The 13,837-nt window shown below is 53.4% G+C and overlaps 5 protein-coding genes across 5 annotated transcripts; 3 read left to right on the forward strand and 2 right to left on the reverse strand.

Moving 5' to 3' along the window:
- Window positions 1-434: 434 nt before the first annotated feature.
- VC83_09042 (uncharacterized protein) lies at window positions 435-2,484 on the forward strand. Its single transcript, XM_024472580.1, has one exon. It carries the CDS (start codon window positions 785-787, stop codon window positions 1,706-1,708), a length of 924 nt encoding a protein of 307 aa, XP_024319888.1. The 5' UTR covers window positions 435-784; the 3' UTR covers window positions 1,709-2,484.
- A 135-nt stretch (window positions 2,485-2,619) lies between these two features.
- VC83_09043 (uncharacterized protein) lies at window positions 2,620-2,991 on the forward strand (the record flags this gene model as incomplete). Its single annotated transcript, XM_024472581.1, has 2 exons — window positions 2,620-2,751; window positions 2,863-2,991. 2 exons carry the CDS (start codon window positions 2,620-2,622, stop codon window positions 2,989-2,991), a joined length of 261 nt encoding a protein of 86 aa, XP_024319889.1.
- A 542-nt stretch (window positions 2,992-3,533) lies between these two features.
- Window positions 3,534-6,541, reverse strand: VC83_09044 (uncharacterized protein). Its single transcript, XM_024472582.1, has 3 exons — window positions 6,189-6,541; window positions 5,492-6,088; window positions 3,534-5,434 (listed from the first exon to the last, which is right to left on the reverse strand). Exons 1-3 carry the CDS (start codon window positions 6,534-6,536, stop codon window positions 3,713-3,715), a joined length of 2,667 nt encoding a protein of 888 aa, XP_024319886.1. The 5' UTR covers window positions 6,537-6,541; the 3' UTR covers window positions 3,534-3,712.
- Window positions 6,542-9,408: 2,867 nt separating this feature from the next.
- MRL1 (Cation-independent mannose-6-phosphate receptor CI-MPR) lies at window positions 9,409-10,871 on the reverse strand. Its single transcript, XM_024472583.1, has 3 exons — window positions 10,355-10,871; window positions 9,761-10,301; window positions 9,409-9,695 (listed from the first exon to the last, which is right to left on the reverse strand). The coding sequence occupies exons 1-3, from the start codon at window positions 10,714-10,716 to the stop codon at window positions 9,531-9,533; spliced, it is 1,068 nt and encodes a 355-aa protein (XP_024319887.1). The 5' UTR covers window positions 10,717-10,871; the 3' UTR covers window positions 9,409-9,530.
- Window positions 10,872-11,497: 626 nt separating this feature from the next.
- On the forward strand, window positions 11,498-13,692 carry ERG24 (erg24, C-14 sterol reductase). Its single transcript, XM_024472584.1, has 3 exons — window positions 11,498-12,015; window positions 12,071-12,369; window positions 12,426-13,692. The coding sequence occupies exons 1-3, from the start codon at window positions 11,945-11,947 to the stop codon at window positions 13,517-13,519; spliced, it is 1,464 nt and encodes a 487-aa protein (XP_024319884.1). The 5' UTR covers window positions 11,498-11,944; the 3' UTR covers window positions 13,520-13,692.
- Window positions 13,693-13,837: the final 145 nt, after the last annotated feature.

The raw sequence follows: 13,837 nt of genomic DNA on the forward strand, positions 1-13,837 counted from the left end.
TGTGTTTTGTTCTCGGTGTGTTGAGTTGTGTGTTCTCGGTATGGTGTTGTTGGTGATTTTGGGAAGGGGGGGATGGGGGATAGGTGTGTCTTTTTTTGGGAGGGGGAGCAAGAGGCGTTTGGCGGGGTGATTTAGTATATGGGTGATCAGGTTAGCGGGCGTTTTTACTTTTATTTTTGTGTTCTTTCTTATCCTTTTTTTCTATCTACCCTCGAGACCTGATGGCCTGGTATTATGGCTCAGGGAGGGGGGTATCAAGATAGCGGTCTTGCATTGCGTGGCTTAGCATAAGAGCACAGAAAGACAGAAAGTCAGACAGACAGCATATAGCGCGAGGCGTGGGTTATAGACAAAACAGACACAAGACAGATACAGATAAACAGACAAAATAAAGAGACGGACAGAAAGACAGAGAGCCTAGACAATACAAAAGACACTGGCACTGTGACGTAAATTGTGCTCTTGTTAGTAATATCCAGGTGCATGAATTATCGTGATGTGCGGAGATCCCCTCCGAACCCCTTTCTATGGAAGTCCCAAAACCCGTTCCTATGATCTTAGACATATCTACCTCCCCTGTTCCCGGAAGCACTCGCATCCTCACGCATCTTCATCCCATCTCTGTAGCTCTGTCCGGATCATGCCGACTCTGCATCCCGGATCCTGAGACGCGGATCCACGCGCCATCGTCGCATGGACCAGTACTTTGTGATTCCGGCAGCTATGCATCCCCCAATTTTGAAACACCGCGCAACCCGGAGTCGTTCGAGGCTGAACGTGGAGGATGGGAAAGGTCGCCTACTACATTTCTGCATTATCATCGTTGGCGATCCGAGCGTTGTTGGATCTGAGACTCGATTGCGCTGTGTTGTCGTCACACCCGTGCTCTGCCAACCGTGACGCGGTCCCGGCGCCGCGAGGTATCACTTTCATGGGAGGCTCAATATGGGAATTTCACATTTGCGGATTGACGCATCGTGCGTCGGGTTTGAGCAAAGCTTTACCTTGGGCGAAATGTAAGGAGGTGGTCACCGGCTCAGTTCCAGGGGTATATAGGCTCTCCCTTGCTCGTCTCACAGCTCACTTCCTCAGACAAGAAAAAAATCGAGTTTTGCGCTTAACTCGATGCCACCTCCGCCGCCAGTACCCAAGCGCGCCCCTTTCCGGCCTCGCCAATTCTGCCGATCGCCAACCCAGCACCTCCAAAAACCAACGTCAACCGAACACCCTCAAAACCACCACCACGACACCACCCACGCCGCAACCCCCTCCAAAACAACCCCTCTCGCTCTTCCCCCACCCAGCTCCTCACCCACCCCTCGCAACGGCATCACTGGCCCCTTCCCACCCCGGCCCCCCACCCCGCGCGCCCGCCGGACCACCCTCGTGTCCGCCGCCCATCCCAGCCGTGGACGAACCCGCGCCTCCGCCCGCCTCGTGGCCCATCTCCCACTTCTCCTCCTCGCCGACCTCCCCCTTTAACCCACCACCAACGACCGCAAACCCGCGCCTCCCCGCGCCCTCCTCCCAGCCGCCCTACCCGACCCCCCCCCGGCGCCGCGCGCCGTCGCTGGTCCCTCTACAACGCTTTCGCGCCTGCGCTCCTGCCCCAGCTACCGGACCCGCGCACGCAGCGGCTTGCTCGAAGCGCAGCGGGCTACGCGGCTGTGGAATCCGAGTAATAGCACGCCGCGCATGCGTCGGCTGACGACGACGACCACTACAACGGAGAGAAGGGCGCGTGGGAGAGCGCGGTCAGGAGCGAGTGTTGCGCAGCCAGCGATTCCGCGCGGCATCCGCAGCTGACGAAGGGGGAGATTGAAGGAGAGATTCAGGGTGCGGGGGATATTGAGTTTATTGGCGGGAAGGATAAGGGTGGTGCTGGTGATTATCCGCTGCTGAGTTTGAGGGAGCAGAGGTTTAGTCGGGATTCGAGCGGACGGAGTAATCGCGTTAGTCTGCCGAGGAGCGTGACATGGATTGATATACGGCGCAGTTTTAGCCTTGTGGCTGAGGATTTTGCGGCAGGTGCGACGGTAGAGCACGGCGATAAGGGAAAGGGAAAAGATATCGAAGGAAACAGACGAGTATATATTAAGCGACGATCAACGGGCTACCGCAAACGGGGACAGTTAATTGCCTCGTTGCAAACACCCGTCGAGCTATCACCGACGTTTAAAGCAGGACATCGGACCACCTCTCGCGCACACCACAAGAAACTACACAATGGCCGATCTCGAAAGCGGTCCACCCCCCTCGCAATCCCAATCCCAAAACCCCTACCACGACCACGACACCACCGACAATCTCGCCTCCTTAACTTCCACACACACCTCCATCCACGGCTCCGACCGCCCCATCGCCCCCGGCGCCGACGACGCCTGGGATGCTTCCCTCACTTAAACCCCTACGTCCCCACCGACTCCGTCGCCTACGCAAACACGCGCATCATCCGCATCCCACGCGACTGGATGATCGCCGGCGACCTCGCTCCGACCTTCAGCGCCACATACCCCGAGCTACTCGGCGAGGCGGGACTAGGGGAGGCCGAGTTCCGTTAATACACGGCTCATCGAGGCGTTCAATCCGTTTGGTGTGCGTAATCTGGTGGATGCGGTGATGGGGCTTTGTACGGGGTGGTTCTGGGATGATGCGGGGCTGACGTATACGAAGAGGTGTTTGGCGGCGGCGGAGAAGGCGATTGGAGATGGGGAGCTCGCAGGCGAGGTTTATTTCTCTGAAGAAGAGCGCGTATATGAGTGTAAGTCGACTTCACCCCTTCCAAGTCCTATGATGTGATTTCTAGGTCGGTGGCTGACAGGTTCATAGCTTGATGTGGACATCAAGCTATGAACCTGTCAGATCCCGACACCACAGATCGGGTTTATCGAGTCCGAGATGGGCGAGGATGACGACGAAGTCTCAGATGCAGGTACGGAGCGACCGATTGGTGAGAGAGCGGAGACCCGAGACGGCGAGGTGGTGTACTAGTTACCTGGTGAGAGGAACAAAAGTGGCAGCTGTGTACAGCTTACTGGATATACCCCCCATTTCCCTTAACACAACTCCGGATGTGCATTCGCATATTCGGAATTCTCCTTATTCTTTTTTTTTGTCTCCCTGCCCGCGCGGCGTCTGGGTTTTGGGGGCATATTTCTCTACCAAGAGGCTGCGTTTATTTCGACTGTGGCTTTCTTTAGGATGGGATGGGGATGGATTCTGTTACGTGGGTTTAGAGAAGCGGTTTTTCTCTTTGTAATGAGTAGTGATTAATATTTTGGTGTTACGATTGGTACTGTCCGTTTGCGTGCGTATATGTTGTCGTTGCAAAGTTCAACATGCCCTCCACTGTTGACTTCACAAGCATCGTACAGTATCACGTCTAGACGTCATATTCTGGATTTATAAACCCCCTCACGGTTAGCACAAATAATCATAATAATCATGACTATTCGAATAGTCAAATATTACGTAAGCATGACTAGTCATAAAGTTAACGGGGCCAATTGTCGGAATCCGGCTCAATTTTCTGTGCGTGTAGATACAGCGTTGTAGATACAAGAACTATGTTATTATGAGCATACAGTGTCTCTTCCCTCCCATCCCATCCTATCCATTTCCCAGACTCCCTTCCTAAACTCCTCTTCCGAACTCCCCATTTCTTCACTTTTCATACACACCGCCAACGAACGATGGCGGCACCAGTTAGTCTTCACATCGCCATCCCCACCCTCCTCCCACCACCATGGTTCCCAGGAAAATCCTCAATCTCGAAAAACACCCTCTCCTCTACTACTCCATCTAATAGCGCCCCCAACGCCCCAACACCCAGCCCAACCGCCCTCACTCTCCCACCCTGTCGATGGGGTTCGGCGCGGGTAGTGCACTCAGGTGCTACATCCTCGTGCTCGTGCTCGTGGGCTGTGCTTCCGCTCCAGCGTCTTTCCATTTCTGGCCTAGAGTTGGAGGTGCTGGTGGAGGTGGAGATTTTGTAGTCTGAGAAATCGTAGGGTGTGTGAGACTGGGAGAGGGGGGAGGGGGGCGTAGTGTCTGAGAAATCGTAGGCGGAGAGGGAGCGTGAGAGTGGTGAGGGTGGTGTGGTGGGGTTCTCGGAGGAGGAGGAGGAGGGGGAGGAGTGGGAGCGGGAGTGGGAATGGGAGGGTCTGGAGGGAGAGGGAGTGATCTGGTTCAACTCGACTTGTTTCTTCCAGCACCCCATCTCCATCCCCCCATCCTCCTCATCATCCTCTTCATCTTCTTCTGCAGCGCTGGTGAAGCTATTTTCCATACTCGTCGACGGCGTCCGACTCGGTGCCGGCGCAGAACTCCTCCTCGGATTCCTCCCAATAACGCTGATGGCGCGACCGAGCGATGCGGCCGAGCTCAGCGAGCGCGCGAGGGTGGGAAGGGAGGCGCGGCGAGGGCGGGGTGATGGAGGGGAGGAGGAGGCGGGACGGGTTAGGAGGGTGTGGTCGATGTCTGGCTCGATTGGCGAGGCCGGGGTGTGTGGGGTTGTTGGGGAAGAGGGGATAGAGGAGGAGGAGAGGGAGAGGTGCAGGGTGTATGTGCTTGATGGCGTGAGACTCGTGCGCGGTGAGTTAGCCCAGGGCAAACGTGGTAAAGTGGCGCTGAGGTGATACGGCACAGTGAGTGGTGTGCGGACAGCGGGTAGGATATCCGTCGCTGAGCGGAGGGTTTGAAGGGTTGCGTAGATGAGAATCCAGCGGACTTTTCTGGCAGCTGCTGCGGAGACGCGGGTCCGTTTATCCTCCTTAGTAGACAGTATACACTCCGTCTCAAACTCCCTATACGCCTTCACCAGCGGCGCCTCCAGCAGCGCCGGTTTATGGTGATTACTCGCCTTCGCCACGATGGAGAGCGCAAGCAGCCTCGAATCCTTCTTCGGGGACGCCGGCCGGCTCCAGCTGAATGTGCGCGCCAGGGTGGGGGAGCGGAGGGAGTGCGTCCGCGAGTTCACCTGGCGCGAGGCGTCGGAGGGGGAGGTGGGGAGGAGGGGGAGGGGGTGCAGGAAACTTTCGTAGCCCAGGCGGGCGTCGAATGCTTGGACGGATTGGAGGACGCAGACGCCGCCTTGGGCGGCGGCCGGACTGCAGTCTGCGGCTGTGAAGGACTCGTCGACGAGGTAGGCGTAGAGGTCTTTGAACTCGGTGCGCAGACGCAGGAGGACCTGGTTGGAGAAGATGGGGCTGCTGTGGGAGGGCGGTGGGTAGGAGCCGAGGGCGGAGATCCAGTAGGTGGTGAGGAAGGAGCGGAAGCGGTCGAGGTGGGTGCGGGAGGCGGCGGTGAGGCCGAGGTGTGTGGGGGAGAGCTCGTCGGCGAGGAAGGTGGAGAGGCTGGCGCTGGTGCGGGTGAGGCGGGAGAGGAGCTCGGTGTGGGCGTGGGTAAGGATGGAGCGGGTGGTGTCGGAGATGGACTGGGTGGTGTTAGTATGTGTTTGTCTGATTTGGTTATGACTGTATGTGCTACGAACCTTGTATTCTGGGCTCTGGATGATCTCATCGTGCATCCCCACCGCATGGGCGAAGGCGTCGATGTAGAGATGCTCGAATTGGAAGTGCTCTGCGAAATGGAGGGTGGCGAGGGTATGGACTGGGCGGCCGCCGAAGTCTGCATACCCTCCCTCCTCCATGTAATCGAGGATATCCTCCACATTATCCACGTTCAGCCCTCGGTACTCACTCATGCTATTGAGTAGCCCCACCAATGCCTGTCCCAGACTCTCTCCAACAAGAGGCTTCCCGCATATCCACGCGAAGAAGTTCCGTGTAGCAGTACGGCACAGCAATTTCTGTTCTCCCTCCACCGTCGGCGGCGGCGGAATGTATAAATCATATCTCGCCGATGTATATTCCTTGCTTGGGCGCCCCTTGACAAACTGTCTGTTCGACGACGGGAGGTAAGAACCCGTGCGGCCAGCCAAAAAGCGTTCCAGCAAAGGAATGCAGTCTAAGCCGACTAGAAACTCGAGCGGAATGAGGAATGCCGGACCCCACATCGACGACGCCGTGGGGTCACGGGCATACAGATGGACGAGGCAGTTTCCGTCCGGGTACCACATCTCGGGATCCTGTGTTATGTTAGAATATTGAGCTTATCAACCGCGTGTCTCCGTCTCCCTTCCCATTCCACGCTCAATTGCAACCAAAAAAAAAGAGCAGTGGACGAACCATGCTTAATCCATCCCAGTTGGTCACCTCCTTGACGGTAGCCTCGAGCCTCTCCATGTTCCCCTTCGGGCCCGGCCCAGAAATCCTCACTCTCATAGCTGCGCGTCTTGATTTCCAGCGAGAAGGCCTGCTCGTGAAGCGGCTGTAAATAGGAAGCCCGGGGCGGTTTGCGGAGCGTGGGCTTGAAGCCGAATATAACTGCGGGCGGGCAGAAGAAGAGACGGGGCTACCCAGGGCGAGCTGAGGTTTTGTCCTCCCCGCCGACTCATGATCACCATCAGGCGGCGACGTAATTAGGGGTGCTTCTGCGAGAGGAACCCCGACCTTCCGGGGGAGGGGTAGTGTCATGGGGGAGGGGTGGGGAGGGGAGGTTGGAATGAATGCGGGCGGTGGATGGCTGCGGTGTAGCACACGCTGATGGCCGCGAGCGATTGATATGTCTTACAGGATGCGAATCAAAGCACAGGGCGGGCCATGCAATACGCAGGAGCAAAGAAAAAAGATTGAACGATTGACTTTGAAAGGAAAGCCGGGTAAGTAACAGGAAAAGAAGGATGAAGGAAGGGTCTGTTGACTTTGAAAGGAAGCCGGGTAAGTAACAGGAAAAGAAGGATGAAGGAAGGGTCTGTTGTTGTTCTCTTCAAGAAGATTGAAGGATAGAAAGAGCAATTGTGCATGAGGAGACTAAGTGTCGCTTGCTTGCTTCTCTCATGTTGTCACATCACACAGAGGAGCTTACATCATAGGTTTTTTTGGCCTGTGAAGCTATCACCAACCTTAAGTGGTACCTGAGTTGTCTCTATGTGGGACTCCCGATGTAATTTCCCCAGGGATTGCCAGATATGCCAGCGCAGTAGGGTGCAGATTGAAGATCGCGTGAGGTATCACGGTGGCATGCAAAAGGCGGTTCGTCATTGGAAGTAGAAAGCGAATATGAGTATACAAGAATTGTTGTAGCTGTGGGTTTCAGCTGTTGGCAGCGAGTTGTCTCTGTCGAACGCGGATATATGGCACTGCTAGCAGTCGTCGCCGGACGGTGGTTGGTTGATGTCCGGAGACGGCCACTGGAGACGGCCACCAGGAACCTGGCAGGTGGCGCTGTGTAGCGTAGAAACACACTGGTAGTAACTGGTTTTCTCATGGAGACGAATCGGGAGCGCGCCACGTCGATTTCCAGTATGTATCTAGTAAAGAAAGTAGTCGGGGTACAATGTATTAGATAAGTACTGTTATTGCCAGTATTGGGTAGAAATGGTATAGTAAAGTCGAGGGCAGGTAACCAAAATATGCCCCCTTATGGGCCAACGTATTTCCCAAACGAAGGGATCACGATCACGAAAACATCAAAATCCGACTATTACTACTATTACAAATGACATAATGCTTCTGTCGGCCCTTGGACCCTACCCGCCGACTACTCTTACTTTAACCTTAGCACTCCAAGGGATATCCTCTCCCTCTCGTACAGAGAGGGAGAGGCGTATAATGTAAGGGGGTACCCTTACATTATATACGCCTCTTACGCCTCCTTTCCCACCTCTTTTTCTGTACATTTACTACTTGTAGAGCCTTAACTTCTGCCTTGAGTAGAATAGCAGAATGCATTATAACCTAGGCTCCTTTAGCAAGCTAGCGTAGTACATCATTAATTAAGGTAGGAGAGCTATTCCAATGTCGTATGATATGTTTCTTAACGTGCTCTGTTTAAAAGTTAAGCTATCTTATAGTTTAAGGAGTCTTTAAAGTCTAATTGTTACTAACGTAAGTGACAGTGTAACGTAGTGGATTTACCCTACCAACTTTAGTAAATTGTAAATAACTTAACAATGGATATCGTGAATGCCTAGGTATTGCTGAACATGAAACTTTAATAGCCTAAGCAGTATTAGACGTCCAATCTGAAAGTACAAGAGCCCATATCACGCTAAGAAAGTGCTGGGGTTACCTAAGAGCTCTATGACACGTTAACTGACGGAGGTTTGACACGCTCTTAAGCCCGTTAGCAATAGCAGAGTTTGTTAGACGCACAAGAGACGATACTTCTGAAGTGGATTAAGAACCTAGCAATTAGTGGTTATTCTCTAGGGCATTAGTTGTTGAAGGAAATAGCTAAAGAAATATAGGGCTGCTACAAAATGGAGCAGCGTTACAGCAAATCTAAATTGCTCTATTACAGGGAGAGAAGACGACGTGGCAACGGTATGAGTGAGAGTTTTAAGATTTGATATGCAGCTTTTAGTTCTGACTGACTGACTGACTGGCTGTACAGTTGTAGGGCACACCCTAGTGCTTGCAGTATGGATGATTATCGACGACAACCTACCTACCTCTGCCTCTGTATGCTCCCCGTGACCTTCTCAGGCCTCAAAGACCGAGTACAGAAGAGTACAATCTCACAATGCAGAGAACAACAGGGAACAACAGAAAACAACAGAGTACACTGCGAGTACAACATCTCGTTGGTTGCCGGGTACACCGATGATTCAAGGTACCAACCACCTCACAAACTATCGACGGCGACAGTAAACGATGACGACAGTCCGGCCGTTCACACATCCCCCACCACAAAAATATTGGTGGCGATGTAACCAACACAGTTAGCATCCCCAAGCTACTCCAAGTCAATCCCACAAGTTACCACATTCAAACCCACGCGCTACACTACATCCCATCCCTCCTCCAACCTCGCCTTCACATGAACCATCCTCCTTCGAGAACCTACCTCCGTCCTCCCGCTTCGAGGCACCAACGCCGCCAGATAAGCTCACCGCCATGCATGCAAATCCTGTCCACGCACTGGAAATCTTGCTAGCCCATCCCTTGGTTGGGTAGGAATAGGTCTGGACGCGTTCAGTCGCGACCAGTGGCGGCATTGGTATGTATGATGGCACGATTTGAATGTGCTGGATGTGCTTCTGCTTTCGACAAATAAACGGATTCCAGCCCAGCCAGCCGGGCCGTGATGTGGTATCTAAAAATCTAACATAACATAACATGCTGGAGAACTAAAGCACACTGCTCGGCCACTGGCACGTAAACTGTGTCGGGCATCTTGACTCGGAGATATTGACTCGACTCCTAAAAGAAGGGTTAATCGCTCGAAAAGAAAGGTCTTGATATATATACATCCCCACATGAGAAAGATCCATGGGGAAATAGATAAAAGAAGATGTCCCATGCATGCCCCGCAATAGACAAGACAGCTTATGAGCACCCCCTCACATCCCCCCCCCCATCATTCAACGCCAAGATATTCAGAACATATCAAAACATATCCCCCGTGACTTCAACCGGCCCGCGATCGTACTGTCCATACTGTACATGCCCACCCCGCCCCCTCCTCTAGTCATCCCACTCCTCATCCAGCTGGTCAATGAGTCTATTCTCATCATCCGGCCTCCCCATTCCGCGCGCTACACTCCCATTCCCCAACCCAGGCAGAGAATTATACCCCCTCCTGCCTGGCAAACACCTCGCACAACTACTCGTCAAAATCGTAAAGAAATCCTACCACACAGTCAGCTTCTCTCCCCCTAAACCCTCCCCTTCCCCCCAAAATAGCGTGGACGAACCATAAAGAACCCCCCAATCCCCGCCCACATAGCATAATTAGGCAACTGCTTCCACCCCCTCGAGTGCTCCACACTGCGGTTATACATCACACCCCCAATAAAATACACCAGCACCGCGATGATAGCGATGATCCCAAACACCCCCGCGGGCCCTAATCCGGCTTGCACGGGCCCGAGACCGGGACAGGCGGCTTCGGAGCGCATCTCGAAGAAGTAGGCGCATTCGTCCGGGTCGGTGCCGATGAAGGAGACGACGGCGCCGGATTTGAGGGGGTCTTTTTCGCAGTAAAAGGAGATGAGGGTGGATTTGCGGCGTTTGGTGGAGAGGGGTTTCTTGGGTTTTTGGGGCTTGTCTTCGTCTTTGTCGGAGGAGTAGTTGGAGCCGACTACTTTGCCGTTGAGTGTCCGCGCAGGATATCCGTCGTCATCGAGCTCCTCGAGCTCTTCGGATCGAGATTCCACGGCGGATCCGCACGGCGAGCCGCCGGTGTATTGAAGCACCAACTTACGTCCCCTAAACATAATACCCGAAGATTGTTCTCTATCCATCATTAGCACACCCCTCCCATCCCCATCTCCCAACCCCAAACATACCCAATAGAAAACACCTTCCCATCCGCCTCATAAAACGCACTAACATTCCTCCACCTCGCCTCCTCCACCCCCACCACATCCTCAATCTCCTCCACGACCGGCGCACAGATATTGATCGAGAAATTCCCCTTATAATCGTGACCCCGGCTCTGCCAACTATCCGTCTTCTGCTTCCCCAGCTTCTTCTTCGGGTCGTGCAGCTGCACCGCTAGGGGGCGCAGGTCGTAGAACCCGTTCGTGTTTGGCGATTTCGCGGTGCAGGGGATTACATCGGGCTTCTTCTCGTCAGATGCGGCTTGAGCAAATGGTGCTCGGAGCGCCAGCACGGCAAGCAGGATGCTGGTGAGGGAGGGAGGAAGCATGGTGCCGTTCGTCGATCGGGCGCGGGACAGGCCTCTAGTAAAGCGCCTTGGCGCAAAGGGGAAGAAAGGTCGTTCGTATGATAGAATTGATTTCGTGAAAAAGAGTTAAGTTGATGAACATGCAGTCGTTGGCGATGATGAATACGACGGTAGAGGTGAATGCGACGGCTTCGTTCGGGACAGTTAATAGATTCCAACATCTCCCCGCATTCCTGATCCGGTTTAGCACCAGGTACAAGCCTTTCGTACTCGTAATTGAGTCACGTGATTTGGACTACAGAGGAGCATGCTCTAGCCAATCAGAAGCTTGAGCTAAAGGAGAATCTAGACTTAATTAGGTCTAGATTCTATAAAATTGAGGCAGATCTAGTAGGATGCAGGCAGTTGGGTAATGCGCTTCAAATGGAAGATTAATTTTTTCGATTTTTTTTAGGTACCTCATTTTATATACAATTTACATACAAATTTAAGTACCTTTGGAATTTTACAGTAAGGAAGGTGCATTTTGCGACTGCTACACTCTTCGGGTTGACGCCCCCTAATTGACGATTTTGATTTTCCATGTAGTACTTCTGTACGCTCCTAATTTGGGTGCGTACAGAAGTCACTTCTGTCGCAATATTCAAAAATTGCCGGTAGGTGTTTGACGGGTAACTAAGCTACCTACAGTAGCAAACACATCTACCTGGCAATTTTTTAAAATATTGCGACAGAAGTGACTTCTGTACGCACCCAAATTAGGAGCGTACAGAAGTTACTACTTCGCTCGCCCTGTTCGAAGCACTGAACCACTTTACTGGAGTAAAAAATTAATTAAAGGCCAGTATTCTACAGAGGGAACAAAGGGCGGCTCTACGTCACGTGGGGGATTACAAAGGAACGCCGTGGGGGGTATGGCCGGATGGGGAGAATTACATACAATTTACTAGTAATTTCCCTTGTCGGGTCATAGCTGAACTCCGGTTTCCGCAGCTCTCCCATTTCTCGCCAAAATGGCCAAGTCCAGCATGGCAGAATGGGAACGATTCAAACGGGTCCGAAGGAGCACACTTGAGTGAATCCGAAACACAGCGGAAACACTTGTATCCGGGGGCGAAGCTATCTCAAAAACCTTCTTTTAGATCGGACGACTTGCAGATACTCTCGCTTTCACTTCTTTTACTTATGTTTATATAAGGAGGCTCATATACCTGGGTTGAACCACAATCTGCGACTACAAGCTGCAACAATGGCCGGTTCGAAATCTAAAGCCCCCGCCGTGAAGGCGCAACAGAAACATGGATATGAGTTCGCTGGACCGTAAGTAGCTGACTCCTCTCCAACTTCAGCCGCGTCGCATGACTGATTCGATTAGGCCCGGTGCATTCGCCATCTCGTTCCTCCTTCCGATCGTCGTCTACATCACCAATTTCGTCTGCAACGACATTTACGGATGCCCGATCCCCTCGGTGCTGGACCCCAAGACGTTGACATGGGACAAGATCAAGACTGAGACTGGATGGCCAGGATGGAATGGCATTGTGAGCTTCGAGGCTACTGGCTGGGTGTTGGCATACTATTTCCTGAGTTTGGTGCTGCACAGATTCCTTCCGGGACAAATCGTTGAAGGAACTGAACTGGCTATTGGAGGACGCTTGAAGTATAAGTTCAATAGTGAGTATATTCCTGACATAACCCTGTAACCACCCATCATTGCTAACTCACTCCAGCTCTTTCCTCCTCCATCTTTACCGTCGTTCTCCTCCTCGCCGGTACTATCGCGCAGGGCGCCGACTTCCCAGTCTGGACCTACATCTGGGACAACTACACCCAGATCGTCACCGCCAACATGCTCATCGCCTTCACCCTCGCAACATTCGTCTACATCCGCAGCTTCAGCGTCAAGCCCGGCAACAAAGACATGCGCGAGCTCGCCGCCGGTGGCCACTCCGGCAACATGCTCTACGACTGGTTCATCGGCCGCGAACTCAACCCGCGCGTCACCCTCCCCATCTTCGGCGAGATCGACATCAAAGTCTTCTGCGAGCTGCGCCCAGGTCTCTTTGGCTGGATCCTCCTCGATGTCGCCTTCATCGCGCACCAATACAAGACATACGGCCACGTCACCGACTCCATCATCCTCGTCACCCTCTTCCAGGCCCTCTACGTCTTCGACTCCTTCTACATGGAACCCTCCATGCTGACCACCATGGACATCACCACCGACGGCTTCGGGTTCATGCTCTCCTTCGGTGACCTCGCTTGGGTCCCCTTCATCTACAGTCTGCAAGCGCGCTACCTCGCCGTCTACCCCCTCACCCTCGGCCTCTCCGGCAACGCCGGCGTCCTCGCCATCCTCAGTCTGGGGTACTACATATTCCGGAGCGCCAACAACCAAAAGAACCGCTTCCGCACCGATCCGTCTGACCCGCGCATCGCGCATCTCAAGTACATGGAGACGGCCTCGGGGTCAAAACTCATCATCTCCGGATGGTGGGGGACGGCGCGCCACATCAACTACCTTGGCGACTGGATCATGTCGTGGGCGTTCTGTCTGCCTACCGGGATAGCGGGGTACCTTGTGCAGCAGGGCCCGGCGCTGTTGGATGGCGAGACGGGATTCTCGCGCGGGGAGGATAGGGTGGTGCAGGGGGGTGCGAGGGGGTGGGGAATGGTGATTTCGTATTTTTACGTTATTTACTTTGCGATTCTGTTGATTCATCGCGAGAGGAGAGATGAGACGAAGTGTAAGAGGAAGTATGGGAAGGATTGGGAGGAGTATAAGAAGATTGTGCCGTGGAGGATTATTCCAGGGATTTATTAGGGCACTTTTACGGGTGTCTGGGGGACGAGGAGGGGTGATAATACGGACAATACGGAGATGTGTATATAGTAATTGACATGGTATATTGCATTTGCAGGTTAATAATGGGGTCAGCATAAAACGGGTAGGTCAAGAGACGTATCAAAAACAATAATAAATTATTACCACAGACATTACATCTCGGAATTCTCACGGAAATCTCGGTATCTACTCACTTAAACACCCCCCACACCCCCCACACCCCCACACCCCCACACCCCCGACACCCCCCACACCCACCAACCCCAAACCTACACATTAAAAGCCTTACTTCCCTCC

This window comes from Pseudogymnoascus destructans, assembly GCF_001641265.1.
Source record: "Pseudogymnoascus destructans isolate 20631-21 unplaced genomic scaffold scaffold_33, whole genome shotgun sequence".
In the NCBI taxonomy this organism is placed as follows: domain Eukaryota; kingdom Fungi; phylum Ascomycota; class Leotiomycetes; order Thelebolales; family Thelebolaceae; genus Pseudogymnoascus; species Pseudogymnoascus destructans.